Source organism: Pleurodeles waltl, chromosome 6 (assembly GCF_031143425.1).
Source record: "Pleurodeles waltl isolate 20211129_DDA chromosome 6, aPleWal1.hap1.20221129, whole genome shotgun sequence".
In the NCBI taxonomy this organism is placed as follows: Eukaryota; Metazoa; Chordata; class Amphibia; order Caudata; family Salamandridae; genus Pleurodeles; species Pleurodeles waltl.
Genome location: NC_090445.1, coordinates 329690652 through 329717039, shown reverse-complemented (window position 1 = coordinate 329717039; position 26388 = coordinate 329690652). Strand labels below are relative to the sequence as shown.

The 26388-nt window shown below is 47.6% G+C and overlaps 1 protein-coding gene across 1 annotated transcript in view; it reads right to left on the bottom strand.

The window, feature by feature from the left end:
• The window catches only part of LOC138299694 (myosin-6), a 95839-nt gene extending 71247 nt beyond the window's left edge, over positions 1-24592 (bottom strand). Inside the window, exons 1-5 of the mRNA XM_069238182.1 lie at positions 24506-24592; positions 13241-13289; positions 11921-12129; positions 11617-11760; positions 6438-6594 (exon numbers count right to left, since the gene is read on the bottom strand). Coding sequence (XP_069094283.1) covers positions 6438-6594; positions 11617-11760; positions 11921-12121 — 502 coding nt within the window. The 5' untranslated portion in view covers positions 12122-12129; positions 13241-13289; positions 24506-24592. The remainder of the gene's footprint in view (positions 1-6437; positions 6595-11616; positions 11761-11920; positions 12130-13240; positions 13290-24505) is intronic.
• Between the last annotated feature and the right edge of the window lie 1796 nt (positions 24593-26388).

Sequence of the window (26388 nt, the reverse complement as noted above, 5' to 3'; positions counted from 1 at the left end):
TCAGGAGGGAGATACAACATCCTCAAATGTCACTACTCAATCTCCATGTATGAAGGTGGAGAGTGGACAGGTTCAGGTGGAGTACTGTACCCTGTTGCTGTGACAGATCCTTCTAAATGGGCAACCTGACTGGAGGAGAGATGCTCATGCTCAGAAGTTTGGCATACCAGACTCTGTGCCCAGTCTGGACCCACTAAGATGACTTGGGCCTGGTCGTTCTTGATCTTTTTGAGAACTATGGGCAGGAATGGTATCAGCAGGAAGGCGTATATGAGGCTGGAGCTCCACATGAGACAAAATGCGTCCTGAGTGAGAGCTACCTTGGAACCTCCAGTGAGCAGAATTCCTGACATTGTGTGTTCTCAGCAGTGGCAAATAGATCTAACCAAGGTTCTCCTTAATCTTGGAAGAGACCCTGCACCATCTCCGGGTAAGGACGTCATCTGTGATCCGCTAGGAGTCAAAGGCTGAGTTTTCCACTCTGGCATTCAGAGAGCCCGCCAAGTGTTCAACTACCAGGGAAATACCCTGATGTTCCAGCCATGTCTGGAGGCGCAGGTCCACAACCCCATCCCTCGCTGTTTGTTGCAGTCACATATGACAGTGGTGTTGTCAGTGAACACATGCACTAGCCTTCTCTTGATCGAAGGACGAAGGTTGTTCACTGCCAACTGGATCATCCGGAGGTCTAGCAGGTTGATGTGAAGCCTGCACTCCGCTGAAGACCAGAGTTCCCTTATCTCCACTTCTCCCAGATGGCTGCCCCAGCCCAGGAGAGATGCATCTGTCACCACTGTGAGCTTTGGGTGGGGAAGAGAGAGAGGTCTGCCATTGACCCAGTCGCTGTCCGTGAGCCACCACTGCAGGTTGTTTGAAATTTCCTTCGATATCTGGACCAGGTTGGAGAGATTTCCCTGATGCTGTGCCCATTGATCCTTCAAGTCCCACTGCAGAGCCCACAAATGTCAACAGGCATGTTTTACCAATAGGATGCAGAGGGCGATGAGACCCATGCAGCCTCAGAGTCAGTCTTACTGAAATCCAGGGTAGATGCTGAAACATCGGAATCGTACCCTGAATATTCTGGACTCTCAGTTGAGGAGGATAAGCCCAAAACTGCATTGTGTCCAGAACAGCTCCAGTGAAAGGGTGCGTCTGAGAGGGAGTCAGGTAAGACTTTGGCATGTTGAAAGTGAGCACCAGTGAATGCAGGAGGTCTGCCCTAGTCTGGAGATGGAAGACAACTGCCTAGGGCGAGCCTGCCTTCACCAGCTAATCATTGAGGTAGGGGAAGACTGGAACCCATGACCTCCGCAGATGTGCTGCAACCACCCCCATCACCCTGGTGAACACCCGAGGGGCACTGGTAAGGCCCAAAGGGAGCACTGCAAACTGATAATTCTCTAGCCCATCGTGATCCACAAGTAGCGTATATGGATAGGCAATACAGCAATGTGGAAATCTGCAAATCCAACGCTACCATCCAGTCTCCAGGGTCGAGGGCAGATCAGAGCTGAGTCAAGGTGAGCATCTTGAATTTTTCCTTTTTCAAGATGTAATTGAGAGGGCACAGATCTAATGTAGGACAGAAGTCTCCAACCTTTTTTGGTAACAGAAATTAGAAGGACTAGCAACCACAAAATACTTCTGAAACTGGCACCCTCTTGATTGCTCCTTTTACCAGAATGGCCCATATTTCCTGCCACGAGAGCCCAAGGTGGTCCTCTGTCAGTCGCTCTGGGGACGGAGGAAGTGGCGTTTTTTTTTTAGAATGGGAGGGTATAATCCTATTGGACAATCTGCAGTACCCATTGGTCTTTTGTAATCTCCCTCCATTAGTGCACCTGGTGTTGGATTCTGACACAAATTGGATATCCATTCTGGTTTGCGGGCAAACTAAAGAAGCTGTAACTGTGCGGCTGCTGAGGAGGGAGCAGATTGGGCAGACCTCTGGCTGAGGGGCCCCAGAAGGCCTGTGGGAGCTGCATTGGCAGCCACGAAAGGACTGTGCCTGCTGGCCATGGTGGCTAGTGGGGAAAGGATATGGCTCAAAGCCCCTACTGTAGCCACATAAAGGGTGTAGGGTAGAATGCAGCTGTCGTGGGGCCATAGAGAGCCTCAATCACCTACAAATCATCCTGTTGTCCTTGAATATCTCCAAGGCTGAATCTGCCTTGTCTCAAAAGAGACGGGTTTCATCGAAAGGCACGTCCATGAGTGAGGCTTTGACGTCCCCATTAAGCCAGTATACTTTAACCAAGCATGGCATTGAAGCACAACAGAAGAAGCAATGACTTTATCCAGTTAGTCAGCTGTAGCCAACTCGCATCTGATTGTTAACTTTGCTGCATCTTGCCAGTCAGCAATAGCATGGGATGGCCTGGGCCTCATCCGGACCATAGGCAGCACTTGTGCAAACGTATCCCACACAGCATAGGAATAACAGTCCAATGAGCATGTGGTGCTCATGGACCGCAGTGCCAGGCAGATGGAAGAGAACATTCCCTTAAGAAAGGTATCCAGCCTCCTGGATTCCCTATCTAGTGGTGTGGTAGGGAACGTGCTGGGACTGATTCGGGAAGTTATAGCTTGGACCACCAGGCTCTCAGAGGTAAGGTGATCAGAGGGGAAGGCTTAGTCCCCGGGAGTAGGGCGATGGCAGTGAGAAGTGGTGCTTTGCACAGGAGTGCTTGTGCAGGGCTTGGCCCCTGTCCAGAGGAGGACATCAGTGAAAGGTAGTAAGGGTTCTGATGGGGATACCACCAGTTGAAGTACTTCCATTGTTTTGACTTTAACTGTGGGCAGCTGCAGGTCCAGGACCTCAGCTGCCCTATGGACCACCACTGCAAAGAAAACCCCTTCCACCATAGCCACTGTGGGAGGAAAGAGAAGGTCAGTGCCTGGTGAGGTGCCCAGACCACTGGCATCAACCACGTCCTCATTCCAGTTATCATCAGCCATGGACTCTGCTAGAGGGTCAGTGTAGGTTTAGAGATCCTCAGCTCCCTTCCATTTTTGTTCCTTAGTAAGCCCTTCAGTGGAATATGGCTCTGTCTCCATTTCAGGCTGTGTGGACTTGGTCAGCTCAAGAATCAATATTGTGTACCGTAAGTGTGTATCAGAGTCGGGAATCATAATGGGTTTGGTAATGGTGCTACTGTAAGGTTGCGAAATTGCAGCCAGAGACGATCTGAATCCTCCAACAGATCTTAAGGGGTCGACTGGCACTGAGGTTCGATCCTCCAGTGAAGTCCCAGTCGAAGATCCTCCTGAACCTGTGGGACCCAAAGGTGAGCCTGAGGGGTTTGAATGGCCAAAAATGAGGCCCATGGCCTCATAAAACCCTCAAAGCTGGGTAGGGGTTGCTTCAGCTCCAGGAGATTTGGGGCAGCATTGAGCACTTTGTGACGCCAGTTACACAGAGAAAATCTGCGAGCAAGGTCGGGATTTGTGGTGTCATTCCCTCGTGTTGTCCGAAAAATGGGAGTGACGCGGCAAAATTGAAGATTGCTTAGACTTTGTGGACTTCTTCTTATTGGACTTACCAGGAGACATCCTAGAGTGTAACACGTACCGACACGAGGTGCTGCGGGAGCGGTCCCAAAACCTACCAAGCAAACGGGACCGGGAGCAGCACTGAGTCACATGGTGAGCGGCCAAGAACTTCATGGCATGCTCACGAATGGCCTTGGAGTTCTTAGTCTTGCAATCTGCACATGATGCAGTTGTCTTCCCTCTATAGGCACTACAGACATACCAAAGTGGGAGTCCATCACTGAGATCTGTCGTTGAAAGGTGCCACAAGCCTTGAACCTGGTGAGTTTCTTCTGGGATATCTCTGAAAAAACATGGAAAAAGGCACAGTAGACTTTGACAAAATGACTGAGGGGAGCATGATCCGGGCTGATGGCGCTGAAAACAAGGAACTGAGATCAGTGTGACTGGGTGGAGTCTATATGGGCACCAAGCACATCACTTCCAGTGCAGATGATGCCACACTGATCTGAACAACACCATCTACCTGTGTGCAAGGGGATTGCTCAAACATTTCCAGATCCAGTCTGACACCAGGAAGTATTCTACGGTAAGGAATCTGTGGCTACAAATCTCTAAAAGATATGATGCTCCATGGGAGGGACCAACTCAAGAAAATGAGGGAAGGTCATCAAATTAGAAGGAAGTAAATGAAAATGATAAGAAAGACAATAATATGGACTGGCTGATCCATAGCTCTTTGTAGGGTATATATACTGTTTGTTTACAGCAGTCTTAAACACAGTATAAACATACATTGTAAATATTATTCCACTCTATAATGTCCCTGTCAAGGACTAAGCCCATAGTCTGGTGGAAGCATAGCATGTTTTATAAATTCATAGTTGTGACCAGACCTTTTTATCTGTGCCACTAGAGTGAGTGCCTGCTGGACCACTTGTGTAAAGTTCTGCCTCTATGCGGTAACCCAGATCCTAGCATGTTTCTGTTGCAGTTGTTCCAGACTGGCGACTACTCTACTGTAAGGAGCATCACTCTACCAAAGACTATGCCTGGAGAGCAGCCTAAAGAGAACACTTGAAAAGAGAACCAACCCAAACCGGTTCTGAAAGTGTACACAATTTTTCTAGATCTTCTGTCTCCTTTGACTGTATAAAAGTGGGACCCACTGACCCACTTGTTCCAGTTTCAAGTTCTCTTTGACAATGTAAGGGAGTTCTCTAAAGAGTTAAAAAAGCATTACTGTAGAACCAGAGCTAGCGTCAGCTTTCCACCCAGACTCCCCAAGGTGAGGGGACATCATCTGATCTATCTATGGTTGCGAGAGCTGATCACCTGCCCAGAAGCACCTAAAATGCAGCGTATTTGCTGAGAGAGGGAAGTAGTCTACCATTCCTGCAGGATGAGTGACTGTCCTTCAGGGGGGATGTGCAGTGGTCTGCAGGAGCAGACGGCCAAGGAAAGCAATCTGTGTGCTCTGGTGCCAGCAGGCAGCAGGTTCTCCCTTGCAATTTCTGCCAGGAATTGAACATGTGAACATAACCTGAGCTGCTACTTCCGAATAAACCAACAGCAGCATGACCTTAATAGCTTTACCCACGAGCTGACAACGTGTGTGACGTGAGCCAGTGCGCCTGAATGACCCTACTTAAGGCTGTGGTAACCTGAGAAGTGGGCCCTCACCCACTGGACCCACCTGATGCCTCACCTGCACGGATGGATCCATCATGCATCTGGCTGCACCGATCCACAGGCACAAGCATAGACGAGGCCAAGGAGGGCTGCGGGCTCACGCTCAGCCCCAGAAGTGCTTGAGTCACAGGAAAGCAGGGCAGCTGATGACAGGCTGCCTGGTCCACAGACTCGCAAACTTCTTGGGTGACAATCAGTGACTAAGATTACAAGCTATTACAAGAATATTATGCGTACACTACTCCTGAACTAATTCTCACTCTGCATTGCCCAGGGGAAGGATGCAGATGAACCAAGAGGGGAGGAACCAGGAGCTGTGGCTGAACGAGGCACCAGCATGCTCCAGCTCAAGGACACTATTACATTGTGTGTGTGTATATATCTGTGCGTAGTATTTAGTTCTAGAGTGAATTCGAATACTTGTATTCTTGAAAGGCAAGCACTGGGTTGAACAGCCCTTTATTATACTGATGTGTGTTTGTTGAGTGTTAAACTCGAGCACTGCCACACTATCTCCCGGAGAAACTACCACTGAGAGTCAGATGCTCAAGGGGCAGTACATTGCCCAGTTTGCAGAGTCATAGTTGGACAGACCGTGGGACATCAGATGCTAATGACTTCAGTTCTTACGGCTGAAGCACAGTGGCCACTGCTTGCCCCAGGGCCTTCTAAAAATGGTCTGTCAGAGTTAAAGGAAACAAACAAGGGATGGGAACAGACTAAATGAAAAAGGTTTTAGGTAGCAGTCTAGAGAATTGAGTGGTTTTTAAAGGACTGTTGGGCTGGGTGGTTTATGTGAAGGAGGTGTTTAAGGGTGATAAGGCTCTTAGTTGTTTTCTTGTAATATTAGATAGATTCCAGAGTGTAAGCATTCGTGCAGCAACTAATAGACTGGAATGGTGCACACTGAGAGAGGACTGAAACAAGCATATCATATAAACAAGAGTAACAGATTGAGTTTCAACAACAACCCTACACATAAACATACTGGCTGTAAACCTTTGTACCATCCTGTAAATAATATTATACACATATTGTAGACACAATTGCATAATAAATACCATGCAATACAATACACAGCATGGAAACATACTCATTTGAAATACACATTGTGAAAACAAAGAGAATGTAATGAAAGTATTTGCCTAACTTGATTAGAGATCTAATTGTAAACAAAGAGTTATAAAACACCCATCAAGGAAGCAGACAGACCAATGAGTCACTCGAGCACGAGGAAGCTGGACTCTCACCTGTCAGCATGTACTGATAGGCATTGTCAGAGATGGAGAAGATGTGAGGTGGAGCCTCCGATCGCTTCTTCCCCCGGTATGCAGCAACCACCTCTGAATTATACACAGGCAGCCATTTGTAGGGGTTCACAGTGACACAGAAGAGGCCGGAGTAGGTCTATGTGCACATATAAAAATAGAAAGGAGCACAAACAGAATAAACAAATGGAATGAGTGGAAAACAGTCAGTGGTGGAGAGAAAGAGGATGGAAGAGGGATTTCGTACACCCCCAGTGAGGGTAGGAATAATGTTAAAGTCTATTATACAGCTTAAAAATGTAAAAATACATCACATGCAGCTGATAATGCCCTAGCAGGCCATAACATCTTTAGTGTGTAACAATGCAGCATCAGAGTGTACTAGCAACGCTGCGGTTGAATAACAGCACCAGATAGTAACAGCACTGCACTAGTGTTCAGTAACACTACAGTGCTGACAGTACAAGAACGCAAAACCATTCCCCTAGATGCTACTGACCTTACTAGAGTGAAATAAAGCATCACAACAACAAGTGCATAGAGAGTGTAATAGCAACACGAGTGTAATAATGCCACTAGAGTGTAACAGCAGCATTAAAGTGTAAAAACAATCACTAAAGTGTAAAGGTAGCACTATGGTGTATCTTTGTAAAGTCCTAACCGGACATTTATTGCCACATAAATTGAAAAAGAAAAGTTATACAGTTTTACATAAGCGAGCCGATTTAGAGAGCTTGAAATAAAGTATGTCCTGGTACATAGGGAACCAGTTATTTCTGTAATAAAACTGCCTCTGTGCATTTCCGGAATTCTTCCTTTATTAAGGATTACACAGGGTAGGATTAAAACTCTGTTGTCCCTACTTTATGAAGCAACTAATGGTGGGTGTTGGGGGATTTTTTAAGGAATCAACACAAACACATTACTGTCAATGCCAACATGTTTTGGCTTTCCTGCAAGAATAGCTTCCTGGGGTTCAACAAATAGTTTGTCCTTCCAGGACCAAGGTCCCAGGCCTTTGTTATGGCATGTTCTCTAAAAAGGTCCCTACTGTCTGTCCAACATGTCAAAATCACATGCATTAAGGTAAGACCACATCTTACCTAGCTCTTCTTGCATCACCCTGTAGCCGCAGGGATAAGCTCTATCAGTCACTAGGTGGTCCCTCACCTGTAGTCACACATTTGCCTAGGTTGAAGATCCTCGTCTCGCTCCAGGTGTTAAAACCTCTGTAGTACTGCGTTCCCCCCCTGTCCCTCACCTGTAGTCACACATTCGCCTAGGTTGAAGATCCTCGTCTCGCTCCAGGTGTTAAAACCTCTGTAGTACTGCTGCGTTCCCCCCCTGTCCCTCACCTGTAGTCACACATTCGCCTAGGTTGAAGATCCTCGTCTCGCTCCAGGTGTTAAAATCTCTGTAGTACGGCTGCGTTCCCCCCATGTCCAATGTCTTAGGCAGTGGATCTACAGCAATGTAGATCCACTGCCTAAGGCATTGGGGACAGTCCGAGTTGGCTCTCTTTCAAATGCCATTTTCTGGCAGTTTATCAGACACAGCCTTTGTGCAAGGTGATGGCTCTCACAACAGGTAGCAATGATGCTGGCTTCAAGCAGGAGTATCCAAAACATAGTAACAACGAAATGTGAAGATTCTGGACCTACCTGTCATTAGCCTTCCTGAAGTGCCAATTCAAGAAAGGCAAAAGGGACAGCCCTACCTAGGAACCTCACCATCTTTAATAACAAAATGTGCTCATTCAACCCCCTTCTCTCACCACCTACCAAGTGGCAGTGCTCAGGAAAATCTAATCAGCAATCCCTTTCTAAAATGCCTTCATAGTATGTTTAAATTAGCCCTGTCTCCATCCTCCATCATTTCAATATCTGAGTCTCCCCCCTTTGGCTTGAGAAATGCAGGCAGTATAGTTCGTTCTAAGGAAAGCTGTTTTTGTCCTCCATCTTGTGCCATGCCATACCAGAAAAAAACAAATACACAGAAGGAGATGAGAGGAATGCTTGCAATAAGTTTAGCCACTGGAAATTGCTCAGGGCAATATTCCAACCCATCATTCTGCCCATCATGCCACCTCATTTTGGACCCAGCCATATGCAAATTAGTCTTGACCAAGGAAGCAGCCAGAAAATTAAAATACCCCCACTTGGAACTAAGCTTCTAACTGTACCAAGTGAACAAAGAAAATAAGCCTGGCCCGCCCTATAATAGCTCTCTTCACCCTTACATCCACTCATCTGCCCATGCATTCTGCCATCCTTCCCACCCATTCCGCATAGTTTTACCTCACCACCCTTTCATCCATCCTTTCATTATTCTAACCATGCATTAAAATTGTTTCCATCCATCTGTTTATATATGTATCATGATTTCTGGCCGTCCATTCACCTTTTCACCTTTTCACCTTTTTTCAATCCATCCATCCATCCTCTGATCATTCACTTCACACATAGATCTATCGTCCTTTGCCTGTTCCCGCCATTCATCTTTTCACTTTTCTGTCCACCTTTCCATCCACCTAGCCATCCCTCATTCTCTTAATTTTTCTTTTCATCTAACATTCCTTTCACTTTGCCTTTCATCTTTCCTTCCATATTTACTTAATCGCACCTTTTATTACTTTCACCCTTTCTTCCTCGCCCTCCTGTCCAGTTTCTCCCACAATTCTTTTATTTCACACATTTTCTCCTACTTGCCTTTCTCTCTCTAGCACTGTTTACTGCTCCTTCTGTACTTGTTCTGTTGCATCATTTCTTTCTCTCGGTCTCATTCACTGAACTTGGCTAACAGCACCGTGGATCCTCACCTCTTACTTCTGCCCTGCTTTTCCTTTAGAGCATTTTAAGGGGTTTTGTCTGCAGTCCTGCAGAGGCTAATATAGAACTAATAATCAACTTTTAGTGGCTACCCCCAATCAAGCTGTTAAAGCAAGGAGTTCACAATGCTACTAGTCTTAACCCTCCTCCAACAGAAGCAGTCCAGCCTCAACAGCTGGCCTGGGTTCTTCCTGAACCGAGACAGAAGCAATCCAAGACCAGTTTACCCTAAACTGAGGTGGCAAGGTGGGCACAAGAATGATGGATTGGAATGCTACCCTGAGCAACTGTCAGTAGTTTGACTTATTACAAGCATTCCTGACATAGTCTTTTGTATGCTTGATGTACCACCCTAAGTGTCAAGGATATACCCAGACGTAGATCCCGTGCTCACTGTGCCACTGGCCCAAGCTATACTTGAGTGATGAGACCTAATAAGGTGAAAGCGGTCTTGGGGCACTTGTTTTCAGGGAGAACCTGTTCTGGCAGCTCAGACTGAACTGTTCCTTTTGCAGCAGGGTCAAGAATGATTTGGATATGGCTGAGCCCAAACTGAGGTGGCATTGTGTGCAAAATAACGGATTGGGATGTGGACCTGAGTAATTACCAGTTGCTGGGATTAATTTAAGCATTCCACCCAGTACTTATTTGTATACTTCAGTGCTAAACCAGAAGCCATTCACTGGTCACAACAAACAGATTCACACTGCACACAGTATCATTACCATGTGTCTACACACACACACATGTACTCAACAAGCATAGTAAGGAGTGGGGCCTGCAGGCCACATTCCTTCCTGAGAAAGAAAAAAGGTCTTGTCAGGACTATCAATTCACAAAAATCGGTACACTCCCACCACAGCTTTATAGCAAAAACCCAGGGCATAGAAAGTAATCCCTTATCCCTAATCCTTTACCATTACGGTCACAGAACTATTTCTGGAATTTTGGCTTTACCTTAGAAAGGCCAATGACTCAGCACACACGCAAATTTAGCGTGATAACTGGGCCCTTAAAAATCACAATACTAGATTCACGTGCAATTGGGTCACTCGCAGACACAGCCCGTCCTTTAGGGTGGAGGGGACACGCCCCCCCACCTTTTGCCCCTCATGAAGAGTGTCTGTCAGGCTGAACAAAGGTCAGCCTGACAGACACTCTTCATTTTCAGCTCAGGCAGCCAGGAGCAGACATGCGCAAGCAGACTCCTGGCTGCCTGAGCTGAACTTTGCTGGGCTGGGGAGGTCACAGCTCCTATAGGCGTGACCTCCTCTGCTCAGCAAAGGTGCCTCGAGGCCCTCACCTGGGTGATGAGGAAACCGTCACCCATTGACTTCGACCTGGGCGCTTCAGGTTGAAGCCCTGAAGCGCCCAGGCGAGTGTCAATCAGTGCCACTTCGTCACAGAGTGGGGTGGGGTCAGAAGTCTTACTGACCCCATCCCACTCTGTGACGAGGCTGGGACTGCTGCCTTCCCTCCTGGGACCTCCGAGGCTGAAGGTAAGTATGTGTGTGTGTGATGTTTTAAAATTAATGTTTGGTGCGTGCGTGCATGTTTGAATATTATGAGTGTTGTTAATGGATGTGCGTGCGTGCATGCGTGCGTGTGTGTGTGTGTGTGAAAGAATGAGTGTGTGATCTTTTAAAAAATGAATGTTTGGTGCGTGCGTGCATGTTTGAATGTTATGAGTGTTAATAGATGTGCGTGCGTGTGTGAAAGAATGAGTGTGTGATGTTTTAAAATGAATGTTTGGTGGGTGCTTCCATGTTTGAATGGTATGAGTGTTAATGGATGTGCGTGCGTCTGAAAGAATGAGTGTGTGTGAACTTTTAAAATGAATGTTTGGTAAGTGCGTGCAAGTTTGAATGTTATGAGTGTTGTTAATGGATGTGCGTGGGTCCGTGCATGTCTGTGTGTGAAAGAATGAGTGTGTGTGCTTCCCGCCCGCCCTCCTCCCTCCTAAAGCTGCCAGCCGCCACTGGTCACTCGGCACGCTGTAAAGCACGTGTTCAGTTCCTCACTTCTCTTCACAAGTACAGCGATGGGACGAAGACCACACGTAAACTCTTCCCAGAAGGCCATGCTCATAGCCCAACAATGGAATAATGTAAAGCACGTGCGTTCCGTCACTCACTCGTCTTCACTTTCACACACTTAAGTGGAGCAAACTCAGTCAGGATAAGAGCGACCCCTGGTCATCGCGCACACCAAACCTCTTCTCAGACAGACCACACTGTAATTCAGCATTGCACCTCCTGGGGTGTAACGTGCAATCCGCTACTACAGGTCAGCATCAAAGAAGGCGGCGGGGAGTCCGCAGCGCTGGTACTCACGTAGATCATCCAGGCTGCATAGCGCTCTTTGAGGTTATACAGCACGGCGGGCTCGTGCAGGAAGGTCAGCATGGCCATGTCCTCGATCTTGTCGAACTTGGGGGGGTTCTGCTGGTGCACGGTGACGTCCTTCACCGTCACAGTCTGGCGTGGGCAGCACAAACAATAAATAAAAAAAACAGGCAAAAGTGAGAGCCGACAATTGGTTTCGCCATTCATCTTCTTCAGCTGGAATCTTGGAATGGTGATGACGTAACAAACCCCTGGGGGGAGGGCGCGGGGGGTGGGGGGGCGGTGTACTGACCTTGCCATTTTCGGTCTCGACAGTGACTTTGTCACCCTCCCGGCCGATGATCTTGCCTTTCACGAACTCCTCTTTGTCGTCGGGCACGAAGCACTGGGTTTTGATATCGAAGATTCGGGTTTGGGCTTCTAGGCGCTCCTTGTCCGACTTCCTCAGGAAGGGGGCTGCTGGCCCAAAGTCAGCCATTTGCGCATCAGACATGGTGAAACCTGTGGAGGGCAGGACAGTTGGTTAAGTGTCTCGAGGCGGCGAAATATATTAAGCGTTGTAGAGATGCGCATTAATACAAGCCTTTATTCTTGTCCTCTTACGTGGCAGCTCAGCCTTTTAAAAGCACCCCCTGTCGTCAGTGCCCGGCCCTAAAAACAACACGTTCTGCTGTCAGTGACCCTCCCTAAAGACAATAGATTCTGCAGTCAGTGCCAGGCCCTAAACACAGTAACTTCTGCTGTCAGTGCCCGGCCTTAAAGACAATAATGTTTGCTGTCAGTGCCTGGCCCTAAAGACAATAGTTTCTGCTGTCAGTGGCCCGCCCTAAAGTCAATACGTTATGCTGTCAGTAGTCAGATCTAAAGACAATACGCTCTGCTGTCAGTGCCCGGCGCTACAAACAATAATTTCTGCTGTCAGTGCCCGGCCCTAAAGACAGTAAGTTCTGCTGTCAGAGGCTGGCCATAAAGACAATAGGTTCTGCATCAATAGGTTCTGCTGTCAGTGGCTGGCCCCAAACACAATAAGCTCCGCTGTCAGTGCCGGCCCTATAAACAGTAATTTCTTTTGTCAGTGTTCAGCCTTAGGGGCAATACGCACAGCTGTCTGTGCCTCATTCTCTTTACCTACATCCATGCAGTCACAGCCCTCACCTCATGCAGGAGAGCTCAGTCCCAGCAATCAGTGCCCCCTCCCCACCTGTCATGCTGCATGCTGAACAAAGAGTGCTACTTACACTGCCACAGGCTAGTGCGGGCACCCCCTGATGCCCGCACGGGTGCTGCCAGGGGGACTTACTGGCAAAGTCCCCCAGAGAGCATCCCTGCTGTCGTCCCCACACCGGGGGAGAGCGTCGCCATGCGGCACTGACAAGCAATACCCACCCTGCATGCGAGAGAGCACACCTGCTGCAGTGTCCCTCGGGTGACAGCAGTCCCTGCTGACAGTGATATCTCTGTGGTGAGAGCGCCCCCTGCTGTCACTCTTCCTCCCCAGATACACGCACCCTCTTCTGTGGAACACTCCATACCATGTTACCCCGAATCTTTCCACGCTGTCTTCGCATCCCTTTATATACATATTTCTCCCAATTACACGGTTTACTCTTACCGGACTTTTATTTCGTCTCAGAGGATCGGACAGCCTCAGGCCTGCAGCTCTAGAACGGAAACAGAGGCAGGGAGGGGTGGGAGAGAGGGGGTGTTATTACATAAAGTGCGAGCTGGGCAGAAACCTCACTGCTGGACACAGAGCGCCACTACAGCTTCTGGGGGCGTCCGCGCAGACTGTAAGACACCCCGCTATCTGACAGCAACGGAGGTGCAGAACTATTCTCGTTCGGGAGCCCCAGAAGGAAGGGGCAAGTCTGTGAAGGGGAAGAAGGGGGGCGCAGTTGGCCCTGGGCGCTATGGGTCTGGTCAAAGTTGGCATACCTACGTCACTGCGCTGTGACGTCATTATATTAATCTACAAACCATTCATCACCCCTGAAGATCCCATGTAAACTTAGCACCCCTCCGTGAATCAAGTCAACAGCTAGCGTTCGCACACGGAGGAAAAGCTATCTCAGCTAAAGCAAGGGAAGCAGCACTGCAAGCTTCTATACACCACAATACTTAGCAGTGCACGCCCCCTTATACACAAACCAAGTGCAATAGATGCCGCAGTGCAACAGGTGGCACGCCCCTTACGCACAAACCAGGCACAACGAACGCTTCGTGACTATGGGCCATATGTACGAACGCATTTTCCCATAGACACAGAAAGGGTAAAACCCTTTGCTAATTCTGGCCCTATAAGCTTCCCTCATACACTCTCCAGGTACGACACATGCATCAGCAGTAAAAGCTTCATTTACACACACGCTTCCCTTACATGCAATAGCAGATGGAGCAGCAGTGCATGGGTCCCTGATACACCCAGAAGTTACAGTGCATGGATTTCTCAGACACAGAGCTGATATGGCCAGATACCCAGGGGCGTAGCTTGGTCAGGAAGATTTGTGGGGAGGAGGACTTCAGATTTCCCAACAATCACGCTGGTAGATATTGTAAAAAATATCAAAATATATATTATATGACATGCAGGGTGCACGATTTGGGTTTAAAGGGAAGAGGAAAGGGAGAGAATGCAGATTGTTAGGGGTACTAGGTGAGAGAAAACATCCTTTTGTGATATAACCAACATTTTTAAAGTTTATCCAAACAGAGAGAGGGAGAGTGTGTCTGAGTTTTTGTCACTGTGTGAAAAAATCCCTGATGAAATGCGAAAGACACCTCACCATACCGACCTATTTATCACATAATACATTTATTAGGGGATGTGACGTCCCAAACACCCTCCCCCAAAGCTACACCCCTGAAGATACCATCTGTGTACTCACCTTCATATACAGAACATGTATAGTGCCGGTAGTAGCTGGCTATACTTCCCCTACACACAAACCACTTACAGCATCTGGATCAGTAGTGCAAGATTCCCTCACACATCCTGCAGGTATAACAGAGCTGCCAGCAGGGCATGCCTCTCTCAGAAGGTATAGGTGTCTCCAAGCAGCAGCACAAGCTTCCCACACACAAGAGAACAGCTACCACACATGTAACAGCAGTGCAAGCTTCTCACACACAAGAGAACAGCTACTGCACATGTAACAACACAGCAAGCTTCCCACACAGAAAAGAACAACTATGGCACATGTGAAAGCAGTGCAAGCTTACCACACAGAAGAGAACAGGTACAATACATGTAACAGCAGAGCAAGCTTCCCACACACAAGAGAACAGCTACGGCACATGTAACAGCAGCACAAGCTTCCCACACAGAAGAGAACAGCTACAGCACATGTAACAGCAGCTCAAGCTTCCCACACAGAAGAGAACAGCTACGGCACATGTAACAGCAGCGCAAGCTTCCCACACAGAAGAGAACAGCTACAGCACATGTAACAGCACAGCAAGCTTCCCACACAGAAGAGAACAGCTACAGCACATGTAAAAGTACAGCAAGCTTCCCACACAGAAGAGACCAGCTATGGCCCATGTAAAAGCAGTGCAAGCTTACCACACAGAAGAGAACAGGTACAATACATGTAACAGCAGAGCAACCTTCCCACACAGAAGAGAACAGGTACAATACATGTAACAGCAGAGCAACCTTCCCACACAGAAGAGAACAGGTACAATACATGTTACAGCAGAGCAAGCTTCCCACGCGGAAGAGAACAGGTACAATACATGTGACAGCAGAGCAAGCTTCCCACACAGAAGAGAACAGGTACAATACATGTAACAGCACTGCAAGCTTCCTACTCACAAAAGAACATGTATACTTCCAGTATTGGCTTCCCGCTCACGATAGAACAGGTAGAGGACACTTCCGTTACAGGCACACCAGGTGGAGTACTTGCAGCAGCAGGGCAAGCTTCCTGCTCACAGCAGAACAGGTATAGGACACTTCCGTTACAGGCACACCAGGTACAGCACATGCAGCAGTGTAAGCTTCCGACTCACAGCAGAACAGGTACAGGACACTTCCGTTACAGGCACATCAGGTACAGCACATGCTGCAGTGCAAACTTCCTGCTCACAGCAGAACAGCTACAGTACACTTCCAGTACAGGCACACCAGGTACAGCACATGCTGCAGTGCAAACTTCCTGCTCACAGCAGAACAGGTACAGTACACTTCCGGTACAGGCACACTAGGTATAGCACATGCAGCAGTGCAAGCTTCCTGCTCACGGCAGAACAGTTACAGGACACTTCGGTTACAGTCACACCAGGTACAGCACTTGCAGCAGTGCAGACTTCCGACTCACAGCAGAGCATGTACAGTACACATCCATCACAGGCACACCAAGTACAGCACATGTATCATCAGTGCAAGCTTCCTACTCACAGCACAACATTTACAGTACACCTCTGTTACAGGCTCACTAGGTATAGCACATGTATCAGCAGTGCAAGCTTCCTACTCACAACACGACATATACAGTACACTTCTACAGACACACCAGGTACAGCACATGCAACAATGCAAGCTTCACACACACAATAAAATAGGTACAGCACACTTCTGTTACAGGCACACCAGGTGCTGCAGATGTACCAGCAGCGCAAGCTTCCCGATCATGACAGAACAGGTACAGTACACTTCCAGTATTGGCAAACCAGCTGCAGCACATGCAGCAGCACATGTACAGTACACGTCCATTACAGGCACACCAGGTACAGCACATGCAGCAGTGCAAGCTTCCTACTCACAACACAACATATACAGTACACTTCTACAGACACACCAGGTACAGCACATGCAACAATGCAAGCTTCACACACACAATAAAATAGGTACAGTACACTTCTGTTACAGGCACACCAGGTGCTGCAGATGTACCAGCAGCGCAAGCTTCCCGATCATGACAGAACAGGTACAGTACACTTCCAGTATTGGCAAACCAGCTGCAGCACATGCAGCAGCACATGTACAGTACACTTCCATTACAGGCACACCAGGTACAGCACATGCAGCAGTGCAAGCTTCCTGCTCACAACACGACATATACAGTACACTTCCACAGACAAACCAGGTACAGCACATGCAAAAATGCAAGCTTCACACACACAACAAAACAGGTACAGTACACTTCTGTTACAGGCACACCAGGTGCAGCACATGTACCAGCATTGCAAGCTTCGCACTCTCAACAGAACATGTACAGTACACTTCCAGTACGGGCACGCCAGGGACAGCAAATGTACCAGCAGTGCAAGCTTCCCACTCACAATAGAACATGTACAGTACACTTCAGTTACATGGTACACCAAATGCAGCACATGTACCAGCATTGCAAGCTTCCCACTCACAACAGAATATGCACAGTACAATTCCAGTACGGGCACACCAGGTACAGCACATGTATCATCAGTGCAAGCTTCCTACTCACAACAGGACACCTACAGTACACTTCTGTTACAGGCACACTAGGTATAGCACACGTATCATCAGTGCAAGCTTCCTACTCACAACACAACATGTACAGTACACTTCCGTTACAGGCACACCAGGTACAGCACATGTATCAGCAGTGCAAGCTTCCTACTCACAATATGACATATACAGTACACTTCCAAAGACTCACCAGGTACAGCACATGCAACAATGCAAGCTTTCCACACACAACAAAACAAGTACAGTACACTTCTGTTACAGGCACACCAGGTGCTGCAGAAGTACCAGCAGTGCAAGCTTCCCGATCATGACAGAACAGGTACAGTACACTTCCAGTAATGGCAAACCAGCTGCAGCACATGCAGCAGCACATGTACAGTACACTTCCATCACAGGCACGCCAGGTACAGCACATGCAGCAGTGCAAGCTTCCTACTCACAACACAACATATACAGTACACTTCCACAGACAAACCAGGTACAGCACATGCAACAATGCAAGCTTCACACACACAACAAAACATGTACAGTACACTTCTGTTACAGGCACACCAAGTGCAGCACATGTACCAGCAGTGCAAGCTTCGCAATCACAACAGAACATGTACAGTACACTTCCATTACAGGCACACGAGGTACAGCACATGCAGCACTGCAAGCTTTCTACTCACAAAACGACATATACAGTACACTTCGAAAGACAAACCAGGTACAGCACATGCAACAATGCAAGCTTCACACACACAACAAAACAGGTACAGTACACTTCTGTTACAGGCACACCAGGTACAGCACATGTACCAGCAGTGCAAGCTTCCCACTCACAATAGAACATGTACAGTACACTTCCGTTACAGGCACACCAAGTGCAGCACATGTACCGGCATTGCAAGCTTCCCACTCACAACAGAACATGAACAGTACAATTCCAGTACGGGCCCACCTGGCACAACACGTGCAGCAGAGCATGCCTCGTACTCACATCAGAACACGTACAGTACACTTCCGGTACAGGCACACCAGGTACAACACATGCAGCAGCAGTGCAAGCTTCGCACTCACAACAGAACAAGTACAGTACACTTCCAGTACGGGCACAAGTACCAGCAGTGCAAGCTTCCCACACACAACAGAACATGTACAGTACACTTTTGTTACAGGCACACCAGGTACAACACATGGAGCTGCAGTGCAAGCTTCCCACACATAACCTAACACGTACAGTACACTTCCGGTACAGGCACACTAGGTACAACACATACATGCAGCAGCAGTGCAAGCTTCCCACACACAACATAACAAGTACAGTACACTTCCGGTACAGGCACACCAGGCACAGCACATGCAGCAGGGCAAGCTCCCATCACATGCCAAGCTGATCTAGTGCTTCCACCAGCAGTGCATGCTTCGTCAAGACAAAAGACGAGCACAGCCAGGCAGCAGTACTGACACCTTCACTCACACAGAAAACGTATAGTCCAGCACCAGCAGGGTCTGGTTCTCACAAACAGAGAAGATGTATGGCCAGGCAGAAGCAGTGCAAGCGTCCCTCACTCGCCAAGCTGGCACAGTTCAGGCACCAGCAGAGCAAGCGTCCTTCAACCAGAAACCCCTGGAATGGCGGCTTTCAATGCAGTCAGCAGCGCCACAGGACAGGGGCTGCTTGGCTGGATTCCAGGGACCCTGTAGATATGCTGGCCGGTTGGCTCCTGGATGACACGGATCTCCGAACTGGCCACTCTAACACTGCCTTCGTGCTCGCACAGTGTTTCAGAGTAATGTCAGGTGATGTAGAGGCGAGATCCCTTATGGTTCCCTGCTACATTTGAAGTTTTGTACTTCGTTGTGCTTTCTATATGTTCCTAAAGGTGAACGCCAACTATGTGGTTACTACTGCTGCCCTGGTCCAGAGAGCCAGTGGCCTCTTCTGCATGGAAGGGTGCTCCACCAGGCAAGGCTCTGATCCGGGGAGGTACTGAACCAGGACTGATGACACCGGACAGCGAGATCTAGGGGTACCTCCAAGGATCCATGAACAACACCCCATCTTTACAGGAAGTGGCAGTCCCTGGCCAGTGTCTGACTTGGATCCGGAATTGTGGCACCAGCTTCGGGTAGACCTAGAATAACATCACAGGATACCCAGCCATTCTACGAGAGTAGAAGGGATGGCATGTGAGGCACCAACCAGCCCAAGTGTACCGCAGTGTAGCACAAGCGAAGGTGTGTGTGCAAGGTCACTGGGGGTCTACACCGAGGACGAAGCTGGGTGTAGATCCCCCGTGCACACACCCCGAGATGTCTGCCAGGACTCCTTAGGGATAGTTGCTTGGGGAAGTACCAAGTGGTCTGAAATTCGAGGGCTGTTTTAATGCCCCAGGAGGAAAGCTTCTGTGCTACTGACAGGGAGTCTGATTCCCAGATCTATGGAGGTCCCACTACATCCAGCAAGGTTCCCATCCTACGGGAACCTCAGAGGAGGATAAGGTGCCTTGGGAGGCCGGCATCTTGGAGCCTATGGCCTCCAGATAGCACAAGGAGGGTGGAAAATACTCTGGGTTGTTAATATTGTGTTGGATGAGTCGTTTAAGAAATAATATTAAAAGTCGCCTGACCTACCCTCTCTGGAATTCCAGGTTGCATAGTTCAGTCGCCACACCTCTGGGTTGGAGAAGTGCTTTTTTGCTTCTTGGAGGAGAGGACACAGTTCATGTTAAGGTTGGAGTGTTCCCTGGGCCCGCAGAAGAGAACCTCAGAAGCAAGGGTCAAGTGACGGACCTTGGCACAAGGTCATTGCTGAAGTTAACTGAGCAGTGCTTAATTCAATCCGGCCGGTGTGGGGCACCGGCACTTATTTTTCTGCCTCAAGCCTTTTGCTGCGAGCAAAAGACATGTGGGAATTACGGAGCAAAGACTGAAAAGCAGCACAAAGGGGGAACGCAGAAAGCTGCAAGAGTGAGCGGAGGGGGCAGGGAGTGGCTGTAAATGGATTAAAGAGGCCCAAAATGGTTTCAGGATTAAACTGCATCAGTAATCTGTGCTCACACATTTAAATGCACCAGCTGCGTGTTTCAGAGGAGAGCTTTGGGCACCGGCACCTTTTTTATTTACAAATTAGACACTGCAACTGAGGACCTGGATGCACTTCCTTGGCCATGAAGATTTTTAAGACAGCCATAAAAAAGCAGGGCATCGACTTAGGATCTGAGCTTATTGTCACCTCTGTCCACAAGGGTGAAGAAAGGGACTGGGTACCTCACAGAGCCTTGACAGTCAAGGTCAAACCAGATTCCCGTCAGAGTGACCGTGATGGACACAACATAGACCTATAAAAAGTGTTTCCCCAAACCATGAGGAGTCCAAAGAACCACTTGTAGCTTTAGACGAGCTCTAGACACAACAAGCAAAAACAAACCAGCTTCTGCTCCAGGGAATGGTTATTTTGGCTCCTATCGCAGCTGCTCCACTCACTCCCAGGAGGGTGAAGAGTCCAACTAAAAGGACATAGGCCTCAAACAGTGACATAAAGTAAAGTGGGCAGTGCTCCCGATCCCTCTTGTGCGGGCACAGTCAGATGAGATAACATTTTAAGGAACTGAGGTCCACCTTTTTTGTGGTCTACTGCCCACATCTCCCCATATGGTGCATCTGAGGAGTGTCCCATTGATTGAGGCTAGTTGTCCTGGCTGTTGTTGGAACTGTTTGTAACATCAGTCTATGATGTACAGTTCAGGAGATAAAGGAGGTGGGACACAATATCCTTGAAACTCAGGCTAGCAGTAGAATAGAGTAGATGTCACAAGTCTTACGGATGCCCCTGCCAACCACAACCAGCCGCTCAGAACACATACGGTTTGGTAGCCGCTGAACTAAAGAGGGTGCTGAGTCCATATAAAGAACAGTAGGGGCTTTGCTAGAACATTGATTTCGAAGACCTGCCGTGTATCTGGTGACTGTTATCAACAACAACTGGATGCACATTCCTCTACCTTAGTTTCTTTACCCAACCTGAAAACCGTTTTTGTGGCATTTAAATCACAGTTCACTTTTGTGTCACGGGGTCTGGATTAGTTTTCAACAGCATGCCTCAAACCAACTGAACTGCTCTACATTGTACCTAAGGGCTGCTTGAAAACTGGGAACTAGAATAGATGCATTACTAAATGGGAAGGGTTTTAGGAGGAGTAATGATGGATTGTGGTTATGGAGTGGTTTAGGGAGGGACATGCATCCACCCACAAAATAGTAAGCCCATTCCTATTCACAGACCGCAGTTCTAGAGTAAGCATAGCAAATAAAATCACCAAACTGTAGTAAATGTCCTCCAGTTCAGACCTGTAGTAACAAGTCCAGCAACACACATGGCCAACCACTGGTGCTACAACACCCTCCCCAAGAAAATAAAATGTAAAATGTAACTTTAATATTGTTTTACAAAACTATATATAAAATAAATCTTAAAAAATACATTTTAATTTAACATATTTAAATTAATCAAATGTTTAATTCAAAGGTAAGTTAGTAGTGATATAGAATGTTTATTTTGTTCTATATGTAAAATTAATATCTAAAACAATAATACATATATACATAGATAATATGCATTTACATAAATGTTTATCAGAACAATACTTTGACTATTTTTTGATAAACAGTGTAACTTTTTCCCATAATTTACAGTAGGGACTTTCTGGTGGTGAAGATCTCGCTTATGTGTGAAAAGTTACTAGTGGTAACTTTTTACTCATAAAATAACCTTCACCCTCTGAACTCAGGAGTGAGAACATGTAAGCCTGCACTTTGTAGTAAATATATACTCTTGAACAGTGAATATCCAAAAGTGGTGTTAAGTGTGCTACAAAGTGTACGCATGTAATATGCCCGACAGTTTTTATCCCCCGCTAAATTTTAAGTGAGCTATTTTACCTACGTCAGCAGGGACATATTTGTTTCAGTGATAATTTTGATTGAACTCTAATAGTTTTTTTCCTGTAATACAGTTGCACATCTGGTAGCACCTCCTCTAGTAAGCCTTCAGTGGTCGGCAAAGCAACACTTGAAGTGTCAAATTTACAGTGGGAGAGACTGGCTTCTACAATTAGGGTGCAGTAGTACCCGAGGCCACAATAGTAAATTACTATACATACCACAGATACTGCCCAGTATTCACTGACCGCCCAGGGCCTACAGGAAGGCCCCAGAGGACCTAACCTCCGGTTTCAGAAGGTCATAATCCAGTGCTGACCACATCACCAAGTAAAATGATAATTGTCTTTCTTGTAGTACGAACCGGACCAATGCATAGTTCCACTCTTCTACGTGTTATCTCTGTGCTTCTATCCTTCTGTCCATCACCCCCTCACCCACCCATTCACCCAAGTACCTGAGTCACACAATTTTTCCTTCCCTTCGTTCATTCACCAATGCTCCTGTATACCACCCATTCATCCGTTTATTCATCCATCTTTTCACACCACTCTATCCAGCCATAGTCCACTTTAACATCATTCGCCCACCACCCCACTCCATCCTCTCACTTACTCACTCATCTAATAATCTATCCGTTGACCAGTCAACCATCAATCCAAGAGCTCTTATCACTGTTTCACCCACCCAACACCCAGTCATCCATACATTCACTCACAGACCCATCCATCTATCAAAATCGACCCACTTATAGCTCATCTACTGTTCAAACCATCTATTAACCCATCCCTTTCTCAATCTAATGATTCATTCATTCAAACCATTTCTTTTATCAGTATATACATCCATCATTCCATAATTGAATTCACATATCGAGCAACATTTATAAAATCATCTACCTAATGATTTATACTTCCATATGTTAATTCACATATTCAGCCAGCTATCCTTAAACACATCCACTCTCAACCCCGCCCATCAATTTCCTCAACCACCCACGAAATCTACCAACATATTCATGTATCTGTATAGAAAGTCAACCACTCAACCATCTGTAAAAGCACCCGCCCTTAGAAAGTCATTTATCAAGTTACCCGTCAAGAAATTCATCCGTATTGCTTGCCCCCTCCCGTATACAGTGAGATCACAAATGTGGGGTAAAGGGGCCCAGACAGTGATCCCTGGCAGAGAGAGTGCTAGCCCTAACCCCCTTTCCCAGCATTAGCCCCTCGGCATCCCCCTTGAGTGAGGTAACACTTGCGGTCTCCAAGCAGTGACCTCTGGTGCAGAGAGGGCCAGAATTCACCTCCCTGCACAATATCAGTATACTAGTTGCCCATACAGTTGAGGACACCCCACATACACCTAGGAGATAATCCCATTTTAACAGAAATCAATCCTAGAGTTGGAGAGACCTTTTGCTGATCATAGTGCCTATCACAATGCTTACCATGGCAGTACCTCAAATAAAAATATTGGCTTTTTCTTTCTACAGTTTTACATCCCCAGATTGTATACTACCCCAAAAGGTATTTTCCTCCTTCTTTCTCAAGTCCTGCATAAAATCTGACCTTGATTTACAACTTTCAATTGCTTCCTTTCTTTTTTGTAAATGTCTTCTCCTTATCTCCCCCACAGCATGCCTCCACACTCTGAACAAACCCTTTTCTTATTCGCCTCCTTGTCTCTCCTAATGTCATTTACTGCATTTCTGAAAATTACTTTTTCTTTGAAACCATACCCATACCTTTCCAACCTAACAATACCCGATCTCCTCTCTAGCCTATCTATTCATTCCACCAAACATATGTAAGAACTCAACAGCCCCCACTAATTATCATAGCTAACTCTAATTAATCAACTCTACATACAGAAACTGGAATGGATGCATGGAATAGTTTATTGGAAGCACAAAACTAATCCAAATAACCAACGATAATCACTACATAAACCACAAACCTTGTGTTCCGGAATAGAGTGCTACTCGCCATAAAGCTATTCAACGCCTAATTAGGGTTGGTAAGCGCTATATAAATTCAACTACAATACAGTGAGGGAATACTTAGGGTGCCCAAGCAGTGACTGACTGCTGACTCAGAAGATGGGTCTGCGCCCAACCAATGAGCCAAGGCTTGTGGGTGCCAGTCTGTGGCCTCTGACACAAGCAATGAGGAAAGACTCGTGAGTGCCATTCTGTGGCCTCTGGCACAAACCATTCTCTGGCCTATGAAACAGAAGGCGATAGGTCTGCGCCCAGCCAATGAGGCAAGCTTTGCGGATACTGTTTTGTGGCCTACAATAGAGAAGGGGCCAGGGCTACAACCCTCACACAGAGGACATCTGTGGGCTCGGCCTGGGAAGGTCCAGTACAAGGTTTGCTACCCGTGAGCACCTCATGAACCTACTAGCAATCACCCTGCCATCCTGCAACGCCACAACCCACCAACCACTCTGCCACTCACAAGCTGTCCTACACCCACAACATTGGCCTCTTGGACTTACCCCTCACAGTAGCGACTTGACCCTTCAGCAGAACTGTCTTTCCAGGGGCCAAGGCATCTGCACCAGCTCTTATAACCCAAAGCTCCCTCTGATGCCCCCCCCCCACCCCCTCCCCTACTACCACACCGCCTCCTGGGCATTGTCACTGGTGAGGAAGTGGAGCAGCCGCCAATGGCAGACAATGGCAGAGGTGCTCGTGCACACGGAGGAAGGCATTGACCTTTTAAGGAGAAGATCCGGGACTCCTAAGCCCCCTATGCCGGCCCCCTGTACCTCTTCCGTCACCCACTTCACCGCAGTCCCCAAAGTGGAGCCAGTAGCTGTTTATAGGATGGACACATTCCAGGACTAATCTCGGCCCTTGTTCCAGAGGACAATGAGCCCCCTTGCCCCTCCCTCACGTGCCCCCTCTCCCTCCCTCCAAGATAGAGTGGATATTGATAGCAGGGACACGCCAGGCGGGATTCGGTGATGTGGATTGGCGGGGGGATTCTGGGTCCATCAACACTTGCCCAGTGACGGGGGAGAGGCACTCACTCGCCACCCACAGCCACCCCCAGGAGGAGTGCGCCCGTCCTGGAATGGAGGGCATTCTCTGAAAGTACAGGTGAGCACTCCGTCAAACTCACAAAACCGCGACTAAGAATACATCGTATCAGAGACAAGAAATCAACGCACAGCAACCATTGGCATCCCAGAAACCCGACCACTCGCACCACTGATAAAACACAGGGCGGAGATCAACGTACATAGCACAGAGACCTGTGACCAAGAGAGTTCACTAGAGAACGCCGAACATATCACGTTGGTGTGAATGCATCAGTCATGCCACCTAAAAAACATACCACAAAAGAGATATCGCGGAGGACAGGCACTGCAAAACGTATTTCCGCGAGTCTAAAGATCTGTACAATCACATCACTGCCAGACCAGCGACTGCAGTACGGAAGTACGGAGAGGACAGAGAGAAACACACTTTTCCCCTGTCGCTTTTCCAGGGAAAGTGGCCTACTGGTTGGTTTCCTCGGAAAGTGTTGGGGCGAGCAAGTGCCCCGCCGCTTCCCAAAAATCTAAATTAAACAACCCCTCCATCCAAAAGCCCCTAAAAAAAAAAAAAATACACCTCCACTCAAAACCCTATAAAACATAACTACCAACTTATCACTACACATATATGTACAACCCATACCTAGTAAATAAAGTAAAATAAAATTGTACTTTCCAACGAGCTCCATGTCCTCATCAGTGTTCCTCTGCCCTCTGATGCACTAAGGATGATTCCCTAACTAATCCCTAGACTTCTCTCATGCTGTTAACCAGCATGAGAGATGCGCCTGGATTGGATGGAGTGGCTTGGCTGAAGCTCCTTCGGGCCCTGGAGGCCTGTGCTTGGTCTCCAAAGTGTGCATGTTACTTTGGCCGGCGCAAAGTAGCCGGCCAAAGAGACATGCGCACTTTGGAGGGTACAGTCAAGCCACGGACACGCCCCCATTTCTCCTTACTTGGGAGCAGGATGGTGGCTGCAGGCACTCCATGGTGAAAAAAAAATGGCAATCAAATAATTTCATTGCCATTATATTTTTCACGTGCAGCATGCCTCACAGGGGCGTGGAGGGGGGTATCCCCCACCCTAAAATAGAAACCGCTGCTGCTGGTTTCTCCTGTTTAAAGGTGCTACCCCTTTAAGAAAAAAAAAATTCTTATTACTCAGACCTGCATCACAGTCACCAACAAAAAGCACTTCAGAATGTTTCTGTGTGATATTCACAAGATGGACCTTTAAACTTGATCTGTCAGACCCCTGCAACCAGGCTTTCAACACTACATTCAAATGGGACATGAATGTGCCTGGTTGTGCATAATATACATTTTTGGCAGAGTAA